This window comes from Populus trichocarpa, chromosome 3 (genome assembly GCF_000002775.5).
Source record: "Populus trichocarpa isolate Nisqually-1 chromosome 3, P.trichocarpa_v4.1, whole genome shotgun sequence".
Classification (NCBI taxonomy): Eukaryota; Viridiplantae; Streptophyta; class Magnoliopsida; order Malpighiales; family Salicaceae; genus Populus; species Populus trichocarpa.
Window position 1 is genome coordinate 18,947,140 of NC_037287.2, and position 23,572 is coordinate 18,970,711.

The 23,572-nt window shown below is 32.1% G+C and overlaps 2 protein-coding genes and 1 long non-coding RNA gene across 5 annotated transcripts; 2 read left to right on the forward strand and 1 right to left on the reverse strand.

Moving 5' to 3' along the window:
• Window positions 1–1,621: 1,621 nt before the first annotated feature.
• On the forward strand, window positions 1,622–6,649 carry LOC7478314 (aspartyl protease family protein At5g10770). Of its 3 annotated transcripts, XM_002303829.3 has the most exons (3): window positions 2,465–3,053; window positions 3,517–4,812; window positions 5,408–6,649. In XM_002303829.3, exons 1-2 carry the CDS (start codon window positions 2,876–2,878, stop codon window positions 4,782–4,784), a joined length of 1,446 nt encoding a protein of 481 aa, XP_002303865.2. In that variant the 5' UTR covers window positions 2,465–2,875; the 3' UTR covers window positions 4,785–4,812; window positions 5,408–6,649. The 3 variants fall into 3 exon arrangements, with proteins under 3 accessions (XP_024448432.1, XP_002303865.2, XP_024448431.1); XM_024592664.2 differs by lacking the exons at window positions 2,465–3,053; window positions 5,408–6,649 and adding an exon at window positions 1,622–1,873 and having other exon boundaries at window positions 3,517–5,093; XM_024592663.2 differs by lacking the exon at window positions 5,408–6,649 and having other exon boundaries at window positions 2,467–3,053; window positions 3,517–5,093.
• A 4,821-nt stretch (window positions 6,650–11,470) lies between these two features.
• LOC18097139 (AP2-like ethylene-responsive transcription factor At1g16060) lies at window positions 11,471–15,688 on the forward strand. The gene is made up of 8 exons (XM_024592667.2): window positions 11,471–11,895; window positions 11,982–12,064; window positions 12,241–12,249; window positions 12,474–12,562; window positions 12,672–12,745; window positions 12,863–12,913; window positions 13,784–13,860; window positions 14,894–15,688. Exons 1-8 carry the CDS (start codon window positions 11,756–11,758, stop codon window positions 15,424–15,426), a joined length of 1,056 nt encoding a protein of 351 aa, XP_024448435.1. The 5' UTR covers window positions 11,471–11,755; the 3' UTR covers window positions 15,427–15,688.
• A 5,784-nt stretch (window positions 15,689–21,472) lies between these two features.
• On the reverse strand, window positions 21,473–22,663 carry LOC18097140 (uncharacterized). Its single transcript, XR_008058836.1, has 2 exons — window positions 21,881–22,663; window positions 21,473–21,778 (listed from the first exon to the last, which is right to left on the reverse strand). It is a non-coding gene; the product is annotated as an uncharacterized LOC18097140 (long non-coding RNA).
• Window positions 22,664–23,572: the final 909 nt, after the last annotated feature.

Consider the following 23,572-nt stretch of genomic DNA (forward strand, 5'->3'; position numbering starts at 1 on the left):
GAGGGTGGTTAAGTCATTAGAATCGTTTAGGAGGGTGGAGATGGCGTCATGCGGTGGTGTCTCTATCGCGTGACAAACACGTGCGCAGCATTTTTTGGTTTTCGGATAGAGAGTGGGACCCGGTTCATGAACCTTCAGCTTGAGTATCTCTTGTCGTTTTGCGAGTCATCCTGGAAGATGAAGGGATGTGATTGGGTGGGGGTGAAACGTGGAAGAATCTGGTGGAATTGGAGGACACGTAAGTATATTTTCTTTATATGAAAATGAGAGGGATGCGTTGTGGATAAGAATATCCAAGTTGGATTTGCCACCTTTGTTGACTACTCCTTTTCATCTTTCTATTATCAAATTCAAATCTATGAATAAAATTATTTGATTTTATATTTCTCATGAATTTCTTTGGATTTCTCGTGAATTTCTTTGAGCACAAAATAGAATTCAAACTCCTCCTATGATTTTTTTTAACAAAAAGATTTTATTGTTGCTGAAATGATGAGACGATGGGTTTATATATATATATATAGAAAAAGTCAAGATGCATTTATAAGAAAGTGATTTTTAAATAATTAATTTTTATTAAACAACAACTTGTATATTTCAAATAGCCATCATGTCTTAAATATGATTAATAGTTATGAACTTAATGTGACTTCTAACTTTAATTAAGTAATTAAATATATAAAAGATGAATTAATATAAATGAATATGGAATGTATAGTATGGAATTAACTCGTATCTTTAAATGGTATCTTTTCATCCTTCGTGTAGTGTTTATTAGCAGTTGAAGCATCTCTTAATTAAATAATAAAAGTATTGTTTTACACTAATTATATTAATCTAATCTAGTTGGTTTAGATATTGTTTAGTTACTTTTTAAAATATTTTTTTGTTTGAAAATATATTTAAAAAATATTTTTTATATTTTTTAAAATTTATTTTTAACATCAACATATAAAAATAATTAAAAAACACAAAAAATAAATTAAAAAAAAACATAACGTGATAGTCTAAACAAACATACCCTTAAAATGATTAGTTATGATTACTAAACTCCATCGGTTCATGACTAGGTTCAAGACTTGAGTTATAGGTTAAACGAGTTAACTTGGATTAACATAAGTTAATTAAAACAATATTATTTTGATTTTTTTAAAAGCTTTAAATAAAAATGTTCTAGAAAAATCTCAAAAAATATCAATCAGATTGACGTACTGAATCAGGATGGAGTTACCTGTTCAGTCTTCCATCTTCATGTTGCATTTAGAATCTTAGAATAATAACACTGGTAAGCTTGATTGTAACACACATAAAAATAAAAGTCATTGTGTTATAATTAATATGATTTAATTATAATTATTGACAGGGTGATGCAAGGGAGAAAGACTACGTTCCAAGTATTCTACTTTAAACAAGCTAAGTTCGTACGTAGTTCGTAGCCATACATTAGGTGATCAACTTCTCACTCCATCTAGATTGTTAGATTACTTGTAACATCATGTCGTGCAAATGATTATTAAATATTATCTACTTGTATTAGTTGTTATATTATAAACATTTCCATCATCAAAAGGTTTGTGATTATAAATCACTGCATGTGTCTGCCTTTTAGCATGAGAAAATGCTCAGACCACCAAGGTGGAAGGAGTCCAATTAGTGCAATAAAAAGTACTTTATTCGACAATACAAAACAGAGCACAGAAGCTGAGGAGGGCGCTGGCCTGGCCCTTGAAGGAGAGAAGTCAGAAGAGTAACATGTGAATGGTGATGTGATGACCAGACCACTGAAGGACCGACCGAGAGAAGTGTAGCTGCAAGTCATTAATGGTCTCAGAACCCATAAAGGTGACTCCATGCCGATGATTCGAGATCAGATGTAAGAATTCTCTTTCTTTAATTTTATGGAGTTCCGTTATAATTAATAGTTGTGCCGAACTAGCAATTCAATCAGATTCAATGATCATGAAAGGTGTAGGCATTGCCTTGATGCTCGCTCAAATCTTCGGCATTGAAAACCCTTCTGACAAGCTGGAGGAGCTCAAACTATGCACAGGACTAGGTCCTCGAGTCCAAGGGTTTTCCACCCATCTTGTAATAACGTTGTTTAGAGGGGAAAGCAACGAAAGAATGATTAATCAAATAATTAAGGATCATAAGATCAAGTTGATTGTTATTTTATTGCTTGGCGGCATAACTCAAGAATCTAATGCTATGTGCATAGATATGGTTGATTGATGCAGAAGGAATAGCACTATCGAAAGGGACAATAATTAAACACACATCATGTTATTTAGTTTTAAACGGTGTTCGAGCAAGTTTTGAAAAAAAAAAAGTTTAATTTAATATTAATTTTTTAATATTTTTTAATGGTTTTGCTGTGTTAATATTAATAATAATTTTAAAAATTTTAAAAAAATTATTTTGATATATTTTTAAATAAAAAATATTTTAAAAAACAATCATTAATCTTTCTTAAAGTCAGTATAGTTGGTTGGTTACGTGATGAGTCCTTATCTTATGAAAGCTCAGCAAACTAAACAAATCATTGCAAATATCACAACCTCTTCGCATCCCACCATGTCCGCTACTAGCTACAAACACAGTAGCACACGAACCCTTTTCTTAGTTGCCAAGAACGTGCATGTGAATCTACAATAACATCTCATGCACCGGTAGGGTCCTTTAGCCAGCCGTTTCTCTCTTGTTCTCTTGCAAAACTCCAACTCTTAAGAATCTCCCACTCCTCTCCCTCCCTCCCTCTCTCTCACACACATTCAGATACACGTACAGTAGTACTCATTGCTAAGATTCTTTCTTCGTTCCTTTTTTGTTCTTGGCGACTCTTTATTTCTTATCTCCCCCCGTTAGTATCATCGAAATGGTGCAGGAAAAACCTGCTTTTCCTTCAAAACTCCTCCATCTTTCTCTTCTTGTTTTTCTCCTCACCATTTTGGATAATGGAGTTCAATGTTTTCGAGGGAAGAAAGTCCTCAGCATGCATAAATTCCAATGGAAACAGGAGAGTGATAGTTCAAGTTGCCTCTCCCAAAAATCAAGTGAGTATAGCGAAGTGAAAAGGGAAGGGCTTCTTAATTTATTTATCTGTTCTCCGCTTTCGGGATGATCTGTACTCTACTACTTACGTTCCTTTATGCCATCACTATCTAGAACTTATTTCATGCTTTATGGGAAACACTCTTCATTAGAAAACCTTATCTTGGCTCTACTTTTTTTTTCTTCGTATAAAGTACACCGTTGTAGGATTATCTATGTACTACTAAAATATTTGCAAAATTTCTTACATTTTTTTCCCTTGAAGCAAACTATTTTGGATCAATGGAGATCAATGTTATACAATGTTTTTCTTTTTCGAGAGCCTAGTGCATCCATATACATTAATCTTCGTTAGTCATTAATTATTTCTCTGCTTTTAGGTAAATTTACACTAGTTTTTAATTTCTAGAATACAACTACAGTGCTCTAATATGGACTAATGCTCACTCTGTTTGGAATTTGAAGGGTGGGAGAATGGTGCGGTGATATTGGAAATGAAGCACAAAGATTCTTGCTCAGGAAAGATCTTAGACTGGAATAAGAAGCTTCAAAAACGCTTGATCATGGATAACTTTCAGCTTCGATCGCTTCAATCTAGAATTAAAAACATCATTTTATCTGGAAATATTGATGATTCAGTGGATACTCAAATCCCATTAACTTCTGGTATAAGACTTCAGTCACTAAACTACATAGTTACAGTGGAATTAGGTGGTCGAAAAATGACAGTGATTGTGGACACAGGAAGTGACTTGAGTTGGGTTCAATGTCAACCTTGCAATCGATGTTATAATCAACAAGACCCTGTTTTCAACCCTTCAAAATCTCCTTCATACCGAACAGTTCTATGCAATTCATTAACGTGTCGATCCCTACAGCTTGCAACTGGAAATTCAGGAGTTTGTGGGAGTAACCCTCCGACTTGTAACTATGTTGTTAACTATGGTGATGGGTCCTACACAAGCGGTGAGGTGGGTATGGAGCATCTTAATTTAGGAAACACTACAGTCAACAACTTCATATTTGGCTGTGGTAGGAAAAATCAAGGTCTATTTGGTGGAGCTTCAGGTCTTGTGGGATTGGGAAGGACTGATCTCTCTTTGATTTCTCAAATTTCACCCATGTTTGGAGGAGTTTTCTCCTATTGTTTGCCTACAACAGAAGCTGAGGCTTCAGGTTCACTAGTCATGGGTGGAAATTCCTCGGTTTACAAAAACACAACTCCTATTTCATACACCAGAATGATTCACAATCCGCTGCTACCCTTCTATTTTCTCAACCTAACTGGCATTACTGTTGGTGGGGTAGAAGTACAAGCACCAAGTTTCGGTAAAGACAGAATGATAATTGATTCTGGGACGGTTATTTCAAGACTTCCTCCTTCAATTTACCAGGCACTAAAGGCTGAGTTTGTGAAGCAATTTTCAGGTTATCCTTCTGCACCATCTTTTATGATTTTGGATAGTTGCTTCAACCTTAGTGGATATCAAGAAGTTAAGATTCCAGACATAAAAATGTACTTCGAGGGAAGTGCTGAGCTCAATGTGGATGTAACCGGGGTTTTCTATTCTGTCAAGACTGATGCGTCTCAGGTCTGCTTGGCTATTGCAAGTCTCCCGTATGAAGATGAAGTTGGCATAATTGGGAATTATCAGCAGAAAAACCAGAGGATTATATATGATACCAAGGGATCCATGTTGGGATTTGCTGAAGAAGCTTGCAGTTTCTACTAGGTCGATGATTTGGAAGAATAAAGATCAGGTGTGTGACTGTGCAAATGTAATTATTTGATGCAATGCCAACTGTTCTTGTTGGAAAAGAAATCATCAAGCAGTAGTTTTTCTATGTTCATATCACATATAAATATCTTTAATTTTCCATGGGGGAAAGGTATAGAATGTCTAAATGCCATTTCCAATTTCTTGAGTGTTTCTACAGTGCAGTCCCAACACAGCAAAGATATCTTTTGTATAATTTTCATGCAAGATCTGTTTGAATTTAAGAAAGGATGCCGAATGTGGTTATATAATTGCATACTCTTACATGCTCTGTGTATCTAAAGATGATTAAACAACGAAGATTTTTTTGATATTTCACAATTTTCAGGGGCTAAAATACTTGATGGGAAATTTATTTCTTTCAATTGCTGGTATCATAAAAGAAGAGAGAGAGAGAGAGAGAGAGAGAGAGAGAGAGAGAACATGAGCCTTTGAGCAAAGAACATAAATATGATGAAGAAGATTATGAGAAAAATCACTTTAATTCATTCTAGACAGGTTGCAAACCACATATTTCAGAACATTATCAGTAAGGCTTTGCAATGATGCATATGTATAATAATTTGTAATCTACACAGGAAAAAAAGGAAACACAAAAGGGACCTGCGAAGTGTTTGATTGTTGATTTGGAGATATTATATTCAATAATGTCCGAGAAGAATGTCTGTTCTTCAAATTGATTCCAGTGTTCATGGAAACTAGATTCTCACCAAGGGAGGATGGACTTGATCTTATCTCTCAAATGTTGTCCAACAGAAATATCAGACAGTCAAAGACCGAAAGCAATGCCGAGGAGGTGTGACCTCTGACAAGAGGCATTCCACGGGACACTCTGTTGACAGCCTGCAGCAGAAAGTTATGTCCTTTAGAAGCCTTCGTGTTCTAAAGATGATGCATCAACTGTAATTCCAAGAAAGTAACATAAAAATCTTCCCTCCAAGCCAAAATTGAGAATTTAACCGCAAGTCTTCATGCAGAAACTAGCAGACTCCTAGGTCTTTTTATGTTGCTGGATTAAGTGACCATCTCAGTGAATTCAGATTCAAGAGTATCATCACCTTTTTTGTCTTTAACATCTCCGCTGGAAGGATGGATAAGTTCGGATCACTTCCAGGTATCAGAAACAGCAGGCCAACTGGAACTCTTCTCATGAGGCTCCGGATCAAAATGGCCATCCACAGATTGTCAGATTGTGTCCGTGTGTGTAGCCCCCCAGGATTTGAGCAAGAGACCTCCTACCCAAGTTGATGAAAGCAAACCTACATGGTCTCCTGACATGAGCAAGGCAAAGAAAGTGTCCTCTGTACCAGCAGGGAAAAGCTTGGAACTACGTACAAGAGGAGGCTGCCATTTAACGCGTTCAATCATCATAGAAATGTCTTCATCCATTGCAACAAACAAGTTCAGACGCAGCAATGATATCAAATCTATCAATCCTAATGCATCAAACAACAACTGAGACCAGAAAAGCAAGTCACGAAAAGGATGGTCTTTTAACCAATATTGGTAGATAAGGACCCCAGAGAGGGAGCCAACTGCACCCACAGAGAATATGGAACCAACAAGGTCCTGCATGCAATGTACATAACAAGAGTTGCGTGGTTACAATTGCACTCTGTTGCAAATAGAAACTTCTGAGCATAGCGAAATTGAGTGATGATGTAGCGATAAACTTAAGAAACCAAACTGAACATTCAGTAATAGCTTTGTGAAGTACCAAAAGATAATTGTGTGAAAAATTCTAGCATACAAATGGTTCCACAGTCTCTTCTATTGCTGGGAGCTTTTTAAATATTAGAAAGTCAAGATTTGTTGCAGAAGTTTTCAATTTCAGGGTCTGAATATATTCATCACTTTGATTGACAAAACATAGAGGTATACGAGCAGATGCTCCTCGCTTCACAAACAGAGCAGCTGAAAATGTTTTAAAATGATGCAGATTGGTAAATGCGGAGTTTCAGTTGATTTCAGAGCACACAAATAATCCTATGACATGTAATCACTCGAGCAAGAAAATTAAAAATAAATCACAAAATATAACAAAGAAAATTAAAAAAGATCTCAGCTTTTTTTTTTTAAAAAAAAAAAACCTAGATTTTTATGTTAATATAATGAGACAGGTCTTCTCTTGTCTTTTTTATCCTAATATAATAACCAAATAATACTTAAAATTACATAATATAATTTCTCAATGTTAATTTGGTACATGGACCAAAAAGTAAAAACTTGCCCATTATTTTCCCCTCTCTTTGGGCCATTGGCTGTGGGCTTCATTTGCATTAAAATTTGTGTAAACCGATCGGTTTATTTCAACCCGCTTGAGCTCCAATTTCAATATTTGTCAAACAAATTGTTCATACATTAGTCTTAAAAAATTATATATAGATCATGCTTCTAAATCCAAAATCATTGAATTCAAGTTAATTATTAGAATTGGATTTCATTCATGCATGGATGAGTCGATATAGGTGTTCAAATATGTTATTGATGGTTATTTGATTTTAAAAATAAAATCTGATTTTAATTTGAATTTACTATTTTTAATAATTTTATAAGAACTGATTTATTATTTAAATATCAATATCTGAATTTTGTATTTTAATTTAATAATTTAATTTTAAGGGACATGATCTTTCAAATATGAAACACACTTAATTTGAAATCATTTGAATTGTGTTTGGTTAGTTTATTGTGATAAAAAAGATTAATACAAAATAAATAAAAATATATTTGGTTGAAAATAAAAATAATTATACATAAAATAATTTTCTTTTAAAATAGTTTTAAAATGAATTTCTATTATTTCTAAATAATAAGTATCGAAAGATATGTTCCTTTATATATCTTTATCTTTTCTGTTTTATGAAAAATCTTATTTACTTGTTGGAAATTATTATTTTTTAAATTAATTTTTTAATTTTTTTAATGTCTGATCATATCGTGGAAAACTTATTAATGAAATTCACTTTTTGGTTAAAGGAAAACATAAGATCATATCTTTATCTTTTCTGTTTCATGATAGGTCTTGTTTATTTATTGGAAAATATTTTTTTAAAAAAATATTTTTTAAACTCTTTTTTGTGTCTGACCACATTGTGAAAAACTTATCAATAAAATTTACTTTCTCGTTAAAGGAAAACATAATCTTTATACGGTAAAAAGATGTTTTCTAGTTTAAAAGATTAAAAAACACTTTCTATAAAAACCCAAAAACTAAAATGATACATTACTTTTTTTTTAATTATTATTGTTATGTAAACAATAATATATTAATAAAATACTTTCAAATATAATACTACTATTAAATAATAAATTACTAATATATTTATATAGGAAATAATATATTAAGATAAATTAATATATATAAAAAAGTATATTAATTTGATATGTTAGTGTATATAACACTTTAATTTAGACAATATTAATAGAAAATACATTCGAATACAACACAGTTATATTATACAATAATCATACATTTGAAATAATATAAACTGTGTCATAAAACTAGGATGCCATAGGAAAAATATATATATTTTCAATGCTTGAACAATGGCATTGCCCTCGCAAGTGCGTTATTTGAACATGGGACGAGTTAGGATTGATGATTTAATAAAAATAATTTTTTAAAAACCAAGTTAATTTTTTTTATTGAAAAGTATTTTTTGTTAATCAATAAATGTTTTTCATTAATCAATAGTTTTTAATAATAAATAAATATAAAAAATCATTTTTCAAAAAACAAACACAACATTTAATATATGTATTTTCCAGCAATGTTCTGGTCATCGAGAAGCACTCTTCGTCGGCAGTCTCCACCAAATATCATGCTGCATCCTGGAATTTAGGCACCCGCCGCCAAATATAGCACACCAAATATTTACAGCATCTAAATGCACTCGTACACATATATCATTAATTACTAAAAAACAACTGAAAAAGATTAAGCACCCAAGCTCTTTATTTTTCATTTTTTTTATTTCTACCATTTAATTTTTTATTTCTTCTAATTTGTTTTTATACATCATCCTTTAATACTACAGGTTCATTATTAAACCTGGCTTGAATCATTACCGACTACAGGTTTAGGTAATTATTGAAAAGTTTAATCTAAGTTAATCAAAACAATACCATTTTATTTTTATTTTTTTAAAAAAAATTAAAGTAATGTTTTTTTTTTTGTTTCGTTTTAAATTTAAATCAAGTTTTAATCGAGACGATCAGGTAAGTGGTTGACCAATCAAATTAACTAAAAGTATGTTTGACAATGTAGTTGCGGTTACTTTTCAAATAACTTTTCGTGCTGAAATGCATACCAATAATATTTTTTTATGTTTTTAAAAATTATTTTTAACATCAGCATATCAAAACGATCCAAAACATATTAAATTTTAACAAAAAAAAAATTTTAATTTTTTTTTTAATTTTTTGAGAACGCGGTGCAAGTTTCTAAATCAATAACCAATTAACTTTTTTTTTTTTTTTTTCGGGAACTCGCTGGAGCAAATCAACTAGAAGGTCTAACTAAAAGGTAGTAGTCAAGTTGAATAACCAGTAATTTGTGTTGAAGGTCTCCGTATGCTTTAACTCCTCCTCCTCCTCCTCCTCCTCCTCCTCCTCCTCTTCTTCTTCTTTTTCTTTTTCTCTCACAAAATAGGATCTAAAATGGCAAGCAACATGTAAAATGAATAGCAAGCTCTCCTCGCCAGGCTCCATCGCAGCGATTTGTGCCGATTCGCATTTTTGTTTCAGGTATAGTTTTCATTACCTATGGTCTGTAGCTAATTGCCGATTTATAAAATTTGCTACTTGTTACATCATAGGCTCCACAGCACCCACCTTCCCGTGCATGCAGCACGCAGAATTTAATATAGCCCACTTTTTTGGTTTATGATTTGATTTATATAGTTGGATACTTAATATTTTAAGTTAATTTTCTGTAATAGATGAGAAAAAGTCTGGGAAAAAAATTATGACTATGGCATTGGTAGTGACCACAAGAAAGCATCATAAAATATTAAATATATACTGTATAAATATGAGATTTTAAGCTTAATCAATGAGCCATCCACTGGAATTCCAATTTAAATAATAAAAGTGTTAGAGAGCAAAATTAATTAATTATAAACTAAAAGAGGTTAGACTTTTAATTGTTCCGTTATACTGTTAATGTCATTATTTTTAATTTTTTTCAAAAACATGGTCTAATAATCACGCTAAACTCTGATTGGGCTATAGAGGTTTCTAAAATGCTTTTTTTTTCTTTTTTTCTTGTTCTGGTGTATTTTTAGATAAAAATAAATTGAGATTTACATTTTTTAAGTAAAAAATAATTCAAACTCTGATTTTCCATCACTAAAGATGATTAAAAATTATTGCAAGAAATTATTAATTGCAATGGAAGACACATCATTTACTTCTTAAAAAAGAGAGAGCTAGGCACGTCTAACATTTTATTTAAAAATCATGCATACAAGCCTAGCCTTGGAAGCTCAGACATGCATGTACAATCTTTTTAAATCCAGACACACTTAGGTTTTAGTCTTTTGACCCTTCCCTAATTTTTCTTTTTTTTTATTTAATTTTCAATTTTTTTAATATTGTGAAATAAAATAATTACAATACTATTTAAAAATCATACGATGATACCATACTTTTCAAATACAATTTAGAGGTTTTTGAACTGTAATTTTAGCAATTATCTCATGAATATTGAATGAGATGAAAATATATATCTCAAATTAATTATTCCTTTGTTTTTGTATAAATTCGCATAAAGATTATTGAGACATAATGGTTTTTTTTCATTGAAACTTGCTTTTTAAATTATAAACAAAAAATTATTTTAAAAAACTATGCTTCAAATAAAAAAATTGTTCTACGCAATGGTTCCTCAGCAGTTTATTGAAGATTAATTTTTTTTTTAATATTAATAGCATGGTGTTTCTACTTTATTATAAGAATAATTTAGTTTTCATATATCTTCTACGTAAATAAATTAACGTAGACTAGTTTATTGTTTTTTTATATATAAAAAAAATCTAAAATGCAAAAGGCGCTATTCATGGACTTAAATTGAGATCCAGAAGACATGAAAACTAATCCTTTTGAAAAACAGAAAAGCCATGGCAACATTAAATCAGGCAGTACGATCCATGAATCCAGCACCTCACTCATGCTAGCCTACAAATTATAATAGTAGAAATGTCAACCCAAGATCTATCAAAGCAAAAGCCCACCATTGGATCAAACCAACCCATGCCTTGGCAGAACCAAAAACTTCTATGATCGAGAAGGAAAAAAAGGAGCAATACAAGTTAGTTTACAAGTTTGTGCTGAATAAGCCAAGCACACCACTTGGATTTTACAGCAAAATTACCTATGTAATGTTTATAATACGATAAAAGGTTGTTTTTAAGATATTTTTTTTATTTAGAAATATATTAAAATATTATTTTTATTTTTAAAAAAATTATTTTTAATACCGGCCAATCTTAAAAAAAATATTTTTAAATATTTTTTTTAATAAAAAACAGGTTAAACGAGCAAGCAAACACAAAATTAATCGATCAGGGCAAAGGAGCAAAAATGGTTGAAGTCCTATCGTATTTTCACCCATACAACAAACACACTCAAGAACCTAACACAAAGTACACATAAGTGAAGACAAGAGGGAAAGAGGCTACGCACAAAGCCGCTTATAGACGGCCACAAAAAAACACCATCTCCAGCCGGCTTCTCTCTCTATTCTTCCATCCCATCAAACAAACTCCCTATATCTATTCTCTCATTTCTTTTAAAATCCCTTCTCATTGGATGACCTAGTCACTATCCTCCCCCTCCTCTCTCTCTCTCCCTCTCTCAAAATCTGCCTCCCAACACTTTTTTTACGTGTGTGTGTGTTTGTGCACTTCTTTTGGTGAAGTTAGATGGGAAAAACATCAAAGCAAAGCCTAAAGAACTCTGCAAACACTAGCATTAATCCCGCAACCAAGGTGAAGCGGACTAGAAAGAGTGTTCCTCGAGACTCTCCTCCTCAACGCAGCTCCATCTATAGAGGCGTTACAAGGTTTAATCACATTCTTTTCTCTTTGAAGTTTTTCTATTTGATTTCTTATTCTGTTCAGGATTCATTTCTGTACATGATTGCCTTAGGCATCGATGGACCGGACGTTATGAGGCTCATTTGTGGGATAAGAACTGCTGGAATGAGTCACAGAACAAGAAAGGAAGACAAGGTTATTCATCTTCTTTCTCCTACTCTTCCCCCTTTTAGTCGTTTTCCATCTTCGCCTCCAAATCTTTCATCGTCTTTGTCACCATTGTATTGTTGATTTAACATTTTCATTTTCTTGGTACTGTTTTTGGTTTTGACTTCAATGGTGTCATGCTGGTGGAATTGAACTCTCTGCAGTGTATTTAGGTACATGTCCTCTTTGCTCAACTTTTTTATATATTGAATAATAATTCTATTATCCTCAAATGTCTTAAACATTGTTTCTTAAAGGGAGAAAAACCAATTTTCTTATTCAAAATTTCACATAAATCCGAACTGTTTTCTTTAATTTGATATATATATTATATATATACACACCACAGCAAACTGTAGAAATAATTACATTTGCGATAATGGTTTTAATTTCTTAGGGGCCTACGATGACGAAGAAGCGGCTGGGCATGCCTATGACTTGGCAGCATTAAAGTACTGGGGACAGGATACTATCCTCAATTTTCCTGTAAATCTTGACAACTCAAAATTATTTTTCTTCCTTAAATCTTTTCTTTCATGGCCTTGATTTAGTGTTTTTTTTTCTTGTTATATCTAAAGAGATCAATTGATTTCAGCTGTCAACTTACGAAGAAGAATTCAAAGAGATGGAGGGTCATTCGAAAGAAGAATATATTGGATCACTGAGGAGGTAAATATTAAGAAATATTCTTAAAGTTTAAAATTGCTTATTTGTATTTTGTACAGAAAGATATAGATATATATGTCTTATTAATGCCATGCTTATTTCTATTGATGGAATTTACAGAAAAAGTAGTGGGTTTTCACGCGGTGTGTCCAAATATAGAGGTGTAGCCAGGTAATATATTTACTGCATTTTGTCTTTTCTCTCTCTCTCTCTTATTTATGTCACGAGAAATATACAATTGATTTTTTTTAGAATAGAAAAATAAATCTTAGTATTTATGTTCTAAAATGTTTTTATTTTATTTTATAAATATATGAAAATAAAATTTATTTATTTTTTAAAATTTATTTTTAATATCTATACATTAAAACAATAAAAAAAACACTGTAGAGAAACAAGCTCGGAGTGTTGAGTCTTGCTCACTAGTGCTTTTGGTGGCTTCTTTTTGAATTCTTCTTCACGGCATGACCTGATTTCCTTTTAGTGATGCCAGTAATATATATATATATATATATATATAGGTTAAATATTTGTGTGTGTAATTTATTTTTTAGATAAATATTATTTGTCTATATTCTAATTATAGGTTAAACAATGAGAGTTGTCTCTGATTTTCAATTTTCTTTTTCGATAATATTTTTATGTTTTTTCTTTCTTTGATATATATTTAGGTGTTTTAGTTTTTCTTAATTGTTTAATCTTGTATCTTTTTATAGCAATTAACGCTTGATATTCTCAACTAATTAATTAATTAGATAAGACCCTTACCCCCAAAGGAAAATAAAACGAATTAATTAGACAATCATGTAACTTTTCAAGAATTGAAATTGATGAACACCGTGTGTTTATGAACTTACAGTATTTAATTAGTTACATATTTTCACTAATCCAGGAGTTTTAATTTAATAGTGTAAAAAATAATTTAAACAATTTAATAGCCCATTTTACCAGTAAAAAATCTATATAATTGGTGGATGTTACCTCTTTGCTTTGTGAGATAATGACACTAATATTCAGCAATCTAAAATATTTGGCATGCAGACACCATCATAATGGAAGATGGGAAGCTCGAATTGGCAGAGTTTTCGGCAACAAGTACCTCTACCTTGGAACATATGGTAAGTTCTTTTCCCTTTTAAAGTATATAATCCTAAAGCTAGGAAATGTCTATGCATATGCATTACCTTCCTTAATTTCTCCAACTATCTATCTTTAATAGCCAACTACTGATCATAGGTTTCTATAAAAAGAAAAATAAAAGAAACTAGAAATCATATACAAATATAATTAAGTTTAACGTAAGAAATTTTATGGTGTTTAGAAATTATTACACTTATATTTACTATCGAAAAAGAGAGAGATAAAAGAAGAAGAGAAAAATAATAAACCAAGAAAATAAAAAAAATATTTTTCAACTTATATGAAAATATTTTTATCACTTTGATGGATTTCAAATATTTATCTACAAATTAGATAACTATTTATATTTATTTCATGAATACAATACAATTTCCAAGCAATAATGTATTTCGTAGAAAATTCATAAAAAAACTTACCATATTAAAAAAAAAACCCTGCAAATTCCAAACTATAAGATAGGAAACTTACAGGTTAATTAGTAAACAAAACTCTCTTAATCCTGATTTCCTTTTCACTTAAACACCAAACAAACAAGTTTTATTAACTCTAGTGCTTGACTTTATGCCCCCAAACCCACTTGGTTCTTTATGTGTCGAGCTACAATTGCCCCAATGTCACTTTACTTCATAATCCACACAATAATTCCAAGTAAATAAGGTTAACCTATAGTGTAAACAACCCTTTTAAACAAATTAAGAGATTAATGAACTCGATTTCATATCAATTATATGGGCATGCATTAGTCAAAATAATAGGACAAAGTCTAAAAGGTAGATTTTGTGGTGCAATCAAATCTTGTTGGTTGGATATAGATGAACCAAACCCCAACTACTTGAGTCGGCAATTTAAATTTCAAAGCTCCCTCACCAAAATATTCACCCATAATTAAAATCTCCAATATCCATCCATATTGTACCAAAATTAGCTTGCATATTTAAATTGTTCTACAGATCATGTCTACTTTTTACGACAAACTACACCTAAACCGTCTTACGTACGTTCTCTTTTCAGCCACTCAAGAAGAAGCAGCAACAGCATATGACATGGCAGCTATAGAGTACCGTGGACTTAATGCTGTGACAAACTTTGACCTAAGCCGCTACGTCAAATGGCTACGTCCCAATAACCAAAATAATATTAATAATCCTCAACAAAACCCTAATGGTGATGCTAATATTCCTATACAAAACCTTGATCAAAAGCTTGAATTGGATTTCATATCACATCAACAAAGTTCGAAAGTTAATGACACAGAAGTGGCTCCAACACGGCCTTGTGGTGCTGGTGGCTCGGCGTCATCTGCATTAGGGCTTCTGTTGCAGTCCTCAAAGTTCAAGGAAATGTTGGAGAGAACATCAGCTTCTGATTGCCCTTTGACACCACCCGAATCCGACCGCGATCCGCCTCGTAGGAGCTTCCCAGATGACATCCAAACTTACTTCGATTGCCAAGACTCCAGTAGCTACACTGATGGTGATGACATTATTTTTGGAGACCTACATTCATTTGCTTCACCGATTTTTCATTGCGAATTGGATGGGTAGGGAGTGGTTTTTGGCCCAAATATATCCTTACAATTATATACATATCTTTGGATTTGTGAATAGGAGGTAAGGGTGATGAACAAGGGTAAGATTAATTAAAGAGTACAATTCAGATTTTGTTTTAGGTACATGCTTCTCTTCTTTAATTAAATTTTGGAAAGAAGAGAGTTTGTTAATTGTTATTGTTTATTTACATGTAGATATAGACGAAGTTAGATATTCATTATCAATATTTCGAATAATAAGACAATTAATTTTGGCATGGGTTGGACTCATTTGTTTTAATATTGAAAATATATTTATTTATGATCATATAACTATACTAGTTTGTATACCTGCGCTATGTTACAAGTGACCTCAATTTTCTTAAATAATTTTTTTTTAGATCCGGATAATATTTTGGCATTGTCATTAAACCCGGAAATACAATTATTTGGATTTTTTTCACAAAGATAAATTTTTCTATAAACACATCTTTTATCTTTCTTAATCAATACCATGTTTTTAACTGGAATTAATGTTTCTGTTTTAAAAAAATATTTTATGATTGTTAAAGCAAATTAACAAAAAAAATCAAAATAGTATGTTCATATTTTGTGTGATTGGAAGCTAAAATAATAATCATAAATGTGATAAAATCATGTTTATAATCTATTTAAACATTTTAATAATAAAAAATCAATTTCAATTGAATTTTCATGAACAATTTATTATTATTATTTGATCAGATATGGAGAAAAATCTCAGTTTTTAGAGTGTTTAGGTAATTTTCTTGTCAGATGAAAACTAACTTGTAAATAGTAATTGGCATATACTTAGCTTTCAGTTTATTAGTAATATGGTAAGATCATATTGAAAAGGATATCGTGTATATAAAATGATACATCATGGTCTTTTTCATAAGTGGTGACATATAATGTATAGATGCTTGCTTATATAAAGATTTTTGGGAGTGTTTTTTTAAATTCTATAATCTATAGCATGAGCTCATTTTCTGTCAAGTATCAAGCATAGTGTATTTATCATAGAAATACAGTGTGGTAAACAGATATTGAAGGGTTAAAGTAATTTTTTTTTATCAATGTGGGTGTCCGGGCCAGCTTGCGCGTACTTCGACTAATCCCACGGGCCCTGAAGTTAATGACCATGTAAGCCTCTCCAGTGACCATCATATTAGCAATCACAAGGCTCGAACCATAGAGAGAACAAATCTCTTAGTCCCAAATTATTACCACTAAGTCATCTACTAGAAGGTTAATTTTTTTTTTTACTTGGCCCTCCATGTTACTTTATGATTCTTAATATGAATCAAATCAGAAATTAACTAGAGGTTAGACAGTAGGAAAAGTTGCCAGTAAGATCCATGAAAATGACATTTTAATGATTCAAAAGACAGACCAATAGACGATAGAAATTGGTCCAAGAATAATGGACCACAAAATATGTACTACGCGACACCTTGCTCGTTAGAAGTTAATGTTTGAATTTAAAGAACCGTCTTCCTTCTAACTTTTTAATGCCTTTAAATGATCATCCGTATGTGCTAACAGTAAGAGAGACTCTTACAGCCTCTTATGCTTAGGGCATTGTAGGTTCGCGGCCATGCCTTCAAATATTTGGCAAGAAATTCAAGGAGGATTTTATGAGGGGTTTTGACTTTTGATTTGATCAGGTTAATTTGCTCAGGTTAAATCAATTAGGTATTAGGCACCGAAAGCAGTACGTGGGATTGGAAAAAAAAAATATCAGATTTAAGTGTGTTCAGTGGGGGTGTTTGTCCCGTGGGTTTCAACCGGAGTTTTGTATATATATTTTTTGTATTTTAGATTATTTTGATATATTAATATTAAAAATAAATTTAAAAAAAATAAATAAAATATTATTTTAATATATTTTTAAGCAAAAAACTCTTTAAAAAGCAACACCTTTTAGTATTGTAGTAGTTTTTGTGGTTGTGGTTTAAAAAAATTTGTTTATGAAGAACTATAAATTATAGTTTTTTTTAATAACCAAGATTTAAAGAGAGTTTTTAGTAGGATTCACGTAAAACTGTGATATGTATTAATTAACTAAACACTTTTAAAAACTATAATGAAAAAACAACACAGTTTCAACCACATTACACTACATTACCAAACGAACCATTCATAGCTTCCCAAACCACACTCACTTTAATGAATTATGGGCAAATACAAGAAGGGGAAATGAAGAAAAAAACATAGACTAATTGTTGTTGTGGAGGAGACGATAGGGAATCTTTAAACATAAAATATAAAGAGTTCATTCAATATGCTGATGATATATATAGTGATATTTTTTCCAAATGATTTAGGAGCTCTTAAAAATACTAAAATTGTTCGTTTCGACTATGATCAAGTTTAAAATTCAATTACTATAAAAGTTTTTTTTATTTAAAAATATATTAAACAATAAGATTTTGGGACCGAAAAAAAGTAAAGGAAGAGGGACAATATTATTTTATTGTAATAATATTATTACATACGTTATTTTTTTTTTAACAGAGTTGTAACAATATTATTCAAATAAGTAATGGTCAAAACTGTAAATAAAAAAAATGGTGTGTGGTGAAAGTTAGTTAGTTGTAGTGGTTAGTTGGTTAGAGTAGTTAATTATTTGTTAGATAGTCGGTTAGAGAAAGTTAGGAAGCTAGAGTTCATTGTATATAAATCATTATTTGTATCAAGAACTTGCACTTCCAGAAAATTGAGATAATGAAAGAATTAGAATTCTGCAGTTGGAGTTTTAACTGCATCATCTAAGTTTGATTAGGTCAACTACATTAATATTTTAAAAACAATCTTGCCCGTTCAAACCCTAGATTTGTAATTCAACCTGTCAAGCAAGATCAGTTTCAAAACTAGGAGAAGAATAATTAACCATTGAAGGCATTAGGTAATTTTGCTACTGACTACAATCAACAAACTGCGAAATAATAATGAAAGGCCAAGAAAAGCATCGCGAAGAGGTCAGAGCTTCAATACCAATATTTCAATCAAAGTGATTGAGAAAATTAGATGTTTATTAATTAAAAAATAATTTCCTTTTATGATTAGCTAGTGGAGAAAGAACCGGGGCAATCACACTCGGAGGAACAATTTCTTGTGACAATTTTTTCTTCTCTTGGTTTTTTTTTTAAAATTTACATTTTTTTTTTAAATGGTTATTATATTTTCACAATGCAAGCTCCCCCGATCCATAAACCTGAGGATCAACTGCAGCTTGAGATGCCAAATGGTTGGTATTAGGAATGTACAGCTTCATGTTTGTTCATTTTCATCGATATTCATAGCACTCCAAGAAATGTTGGTGCAAATTGTTTGCACTAATGCATTGTGTGCGTGCACCTAATTCCACTGTTAGACTTCAAAAAATCAAATGGAATTCACATTGAAATCTGAAGGGCTCAGACATCAACAAGTTCATCGAACTGTTCGTTATCTCAGTATCACTACGCCTTACAAAACATCGACTCTTGTCAGTCATGCTTTTGTCAGAATAAAAAAAAGAACATGCAAGAAGCTTTTTGAGAGGTTGAACTGCAACAAGAGCAACAAAGTTTTCGATCAATGGACGCCAAACATATGCAAAATGTTTGGTGTAACCTGTTAAGAGGATATCTGATAAACATCGATGATGGAACTGAACCTGATCCCATATGTGATACTTGGAATCCATGAGGTTTGCTGTTACCTTTCCAAATAAGCTATCATCTGAACTAGACAAAACTCCCTGAGCTATAGTAAACTCTGACTTTCCACTACCCGCTTATGATGAGCCACAGCTAGTTTCCGATTCCATCATCCCTATCCTTCCTGTAGTTCCAAGGGATCTTAATCATATCGCGTGTTAGACTTTAGCAGTGGGAAACAGAAGTACCTGGTCTCAGTGTTTCTATACGTTATGGCTGAAAGCCTTGCTCCACCCAAATAAGAACACAGCCATAGTTCTTCAAATTAGCTGTGCACTGCAGATGCTATATTTGTATGTGGGAAAACAGATAGATGTGTAACAGTTAACCAGGTACGCAGAAGCTATAAATCCCAAATCCTAGCCAAGACAACATCTCAGTACTCGAGTTTGAAAAATTTAAACTTGGCAATATTTTGGCTTGAATTCTGCAAAAACACCATACATTGCAGAATTATAATATTCATAATCTAGCAATTCAAATCAGAATTAGTAGGCTTGATGAATTAGCAGTCTCTGCATCGTATGGACTTGTCTATCCATTTGCAATTGCCTTCCAATCAGATGTTCGATAGAACTGTATGATGCATAAACTAATGTTGAAAAAAACACTCAGCACAGACCATCAAGAACACCAACTCCGGAACACATCTAGGACCCTGAGTTATATGATACTCATGTGAAAGGTTTTAGGATCAAATCTATCAGTTGGTATAATGGGGAGAGTTTTATCAGTTTAAATCAATCTGTTGCTTCAGAAATAAGGGGAAGCATTTTTCAACTGAACGAAGTTGATCATTTCCAATCAATTGCCTTTTACAATATCTAATCCTCAGCCTTTTATCAAGATCCAACCAAACTAGCCCTCCATTTGGCAGTGTTCACAGAATATGTTGTGTAGCCCCTTGAAGCTTAAAGGACACTTTTGAGACTGCACAAAACTTGTCATGCAGCAATCCTAAACACAGCTTAAACCTTAGTGCTAGACCAGTTGGATCTGGCTATAGCATCTCATTTTTACTCTTTTTTTGGGCCAAAGTTCGACTTTGATTGAGTTATTGTGAGAACAATTTCTTTTCACCATTTCAACCTCCATGTTTTTGTCTACTCCTCAAGAGTGTTGTTGTGAATGATTGAAATCACTAGATTTATGTTTAAGCTCAATTTATATACAGCTATGACATGCTTCACAAGTATTAGAATTGTTGAATACCGCATACTATATTCTTGAGTAGCTCTTTTAATTTTGTTTCTTTTGGACAACCTTTTGAGATACAACTATAGCCAGGCAATTCTAGACTAAAACGTCACTGGATTTATCTGGTTAACGGCAAACTAGATGTTTGGAAAGGCATTGAAAACCTTTGAGGTATTGAGAAAGAATTTCCAATGCCTTCATAGTGTTCTTGAAGACACTGAAGAACTATTCGAGTTAGGGAAAAATATTCTATATTGAGAAGAAGAAATAATAGAGTAGCCACCAAGTTGCTTGAATTGTTTCTCCTTGCTCACCAAGTGTTGACTATTATATAGATGCTCCACTCTTTCATGTCCATCCACCAATTTTCTTGACCACCACTCCGATAAAATGAGCTACATCATCAACAAGAATACACCAAAAAACTAACTTATTTACACCAGGTTGGTGCTAGATGCAGCCGTGCCTGTCACGACTAACGACTACAAAATCCGATAAATTTAGTTCAGATTTGTTAAGAATCAACAATTTTTTTGGTGAGCTTTCACCAAGTAATTATCAAATCTCACAAATCTAACCTAAATAGTTTGGATTTGTAAATCATAGAATGGCTAAATCTACAAATTCTTATGGAATGTTTAACTATAAATCTCCCCTGTTCTTCAAATAATGAAAACAGATAGTACAAATCGACTCTCACATGCATTGGTTAGTACTGAACATACAAGTTCATCATGAAATTCAATTGAACTCCAATTCAATTCCAAGATTGTTCCCAGTAAATTAGGAACTGGGAATCCCTTTAATAATGTTTGGTTTTCCAACAATAAACTAGAATTTCCTAGGAAATAAGACTATATTAGATAACTGCCAGGGGTAACAGCGCCGGACACGACTGTCCTATTTAGACCATCCATGATCCACACATACTGGAGGGTTCCACTAGTGTGTGTGAGCCACAGACGACCAGATGTGGCAGTCACAACAGGCTCGGCAGCCCTCGTCACCAGCCATTATATTATATCTCCTAAACGAACCAAATGCCGTGAAAGAGACTCACTCTAAAATCTGATTTCATTATGAAAACTGGCAACATTAGTTCAAAACGTTATCAGCAATTCATATAAGAAAAGATCAAACTATTCACAAGTAAGAGAACAGCTTACATTGATATAAAGCGAGTACAATAAGAGGTATACTTCAACATAACATGTCAGTTGTAGGCTTGTTTTTTAGAGATCAACAGTTCGAGTTTAAAAATCTCAAGATCACTAGAGATTATATAATTATTAACTTTAAGATTCGTGAAATTAGTCAAGATACACGTAAATTAACTAGGACATCCTACTTAAAAAAAAAAAAAGTACAATGAACCCCCCCCCCCCTCCTGGCAGTATTTTCTTCAAAATAACACAGGTAAATCTCCTTATGTCCAGTGGCAATGGCCTGCACAATGATGCCATGAAATCCACATCCACAATACCAAGTTTCGTATAAAATAAAAAAAAAACGGACATGAACATGAACAGAAAAATAATTGTGAAATACCTATTGGGCAATGTAGACCAAGAAGATGTAGGAGTATCCTCAGCATCTGAATAGTCCCAGATATTAACAGAACTTGAATTCTCAGACTGAACAGAGTTCCAAACTCTAGACTTGAAAACCTTTTCAGGCTCATTCATTTGCACACACAACTGTAAAGAAGAAGGCTTTAAGACTCTGCCAGTTGACAAAGACTTCATGTTGGTTAACTGTGGCTTTGGCAAAGCAGAGAGACCCATCTGTAGACAAAGGTTTTGAATTTTTGGGCACTGCATTTCTTTGTCAACATTACTGAAGATGGTAGTTGTCTTTGTTGTCGGTGCTTTTGCAATGAGGTCATTCACTGCGAAGTATGCTGGTGCTTGGAAACAGAGTTGTACGAGGATTGGTTTGGTGACATGTGTCTCTTGAAACCAGCCATGCTTTAGTATAGTAACAGAGAAAGTTTTGATCTTTTTTAACTTTGAGAGGGTTTATGGTCGAGTGGTCTTTAATGGGAGTGGATTGGAATTCTGAATGTTGGCTTGTTTCGAGAAAGTCTGATTTATACAACAAGGATTCTTTTGTTTTCTGGGAAACTGAGAGATTTGAAGGAAGTTGCATAAGGAGGCAGGATTCTCGGTTAGTGTTTTGTACCGTGGTGAAGATGTGGGATCCTTCCTTGACAATCCGTTGCTGCATTTAGATCTTAGGTCCCTTGAAATCTAGTCATTTGAAAATTTAAAATCTCTAGACGGACTATAAGGGGCTTCTAACTTAACTATTTAGAGAATTGAAGATTGATACAAAAAATCAAGCAAGTATTGAAGTTTTTTAAAGTGAAAAGGGGGTTTTGAAATCAATTTAGAGATTTTTTTTAAAATAAACAACCTAAATGAGATTGCGCCACAAGTGAAGTGAAGTGAAGAGAAGACAAATTGATTAAACATAAAAGATTAGATTTTAATTTTTGTGATATTTTATGTTTTTAGAGAGCAGAGAAAAAATCTATTAGATTTTGAAATTAATTTGATGTTTTTTAAGAAGAGTAAATATATTGTATTATATATGAAGATAAATTTATTGATTCGTTCAAATTTAAAAATGAGTAGATCTAGAATGTAAATTATAATTTTTGAAAGAATTGAGATAAAATAAAGAGATAATTAAACTATATAAAAGAGTTAGAGTAATTTTTTAATTTAAATTTGCTATGATACTACTATATTAGAATAATAGAATTTTAGGTGTTGTTGATGATTTTCATGATAAAACTATCTCACCTAGTCCTGGTTCAACATCCAAGTTATAAGAGAATGATTCACTTATCAATTAAGTAAAAAATAAAACAACCTCATATTATTTATTTTTTTTATACCAAAAATAACATTATTATTTAACGGTATCCTTTCTCGAGTAACTCTCACCCTAACAAAATATTGATGCAAGACTTTGCAAATAAAATAGATAAAATCTTTAAGGAGTTGCTATATTGACTTCAAATCATTACTTAATTTGCTATTTTGTTACAAAATATCAAGTAAAGTGTACATGTTTAATGTAATTTAGTTACAAAACATAAATTAAATCTAACTTAGTTATTTGTTACTTGAACCGACGGAAATTTCTAGGCCTGGTTTGAGATTGCTTTTATTGGACCTTCTTTTCTACTCCAAGGGAATGATTCAGATTTCCTTATAAAATGCAATTTAGAAA

What these genes read in the sequence shown, in the direction of transcription:
- LOC7478314 (XM_002303829.3), top strand. Translation starts at nt 2,876, where the DNA reads ATGGTGCAGGAAAAACCTGCTTTTCCTTCAAAACTCCTCCATCTTTCT. An exon ending in TTGCCTCTCCCAAAAATCAA is followed by an intron (nt 3,054 to 3,516) that starts GTGAGTATAGCG and finishes TGGAATTTGAAG; the next exon opens with GGTGGGAGAATGGTGCGGTG.
- LOC18097139 (XM_024592667.2), top strand. Translation starts at nt 11,756, where the DNA reads ATGGGAAAAACATCAAAGCAAAGCCTAAAGAACTCTGCAAACACTAGC. An exon ending in TATATTGGATCACTGAGGAG is followed by an intron (nt 12,746 to 12,862) that starts GTAAATATTAAG and finishes TGGAATTTACAG; the next exon opens with AAAAAGTAGTGGGTTTTCAC. An exon ending in CCTCTACCTTGGAACATATG is followed by an intron (nt 13,861 to 14,893) that starts GTAAGTTCTTTT and finishes TTCTCTTTTCAG; the next exon opens with CCACTCAAGAAGAAGCAGCA.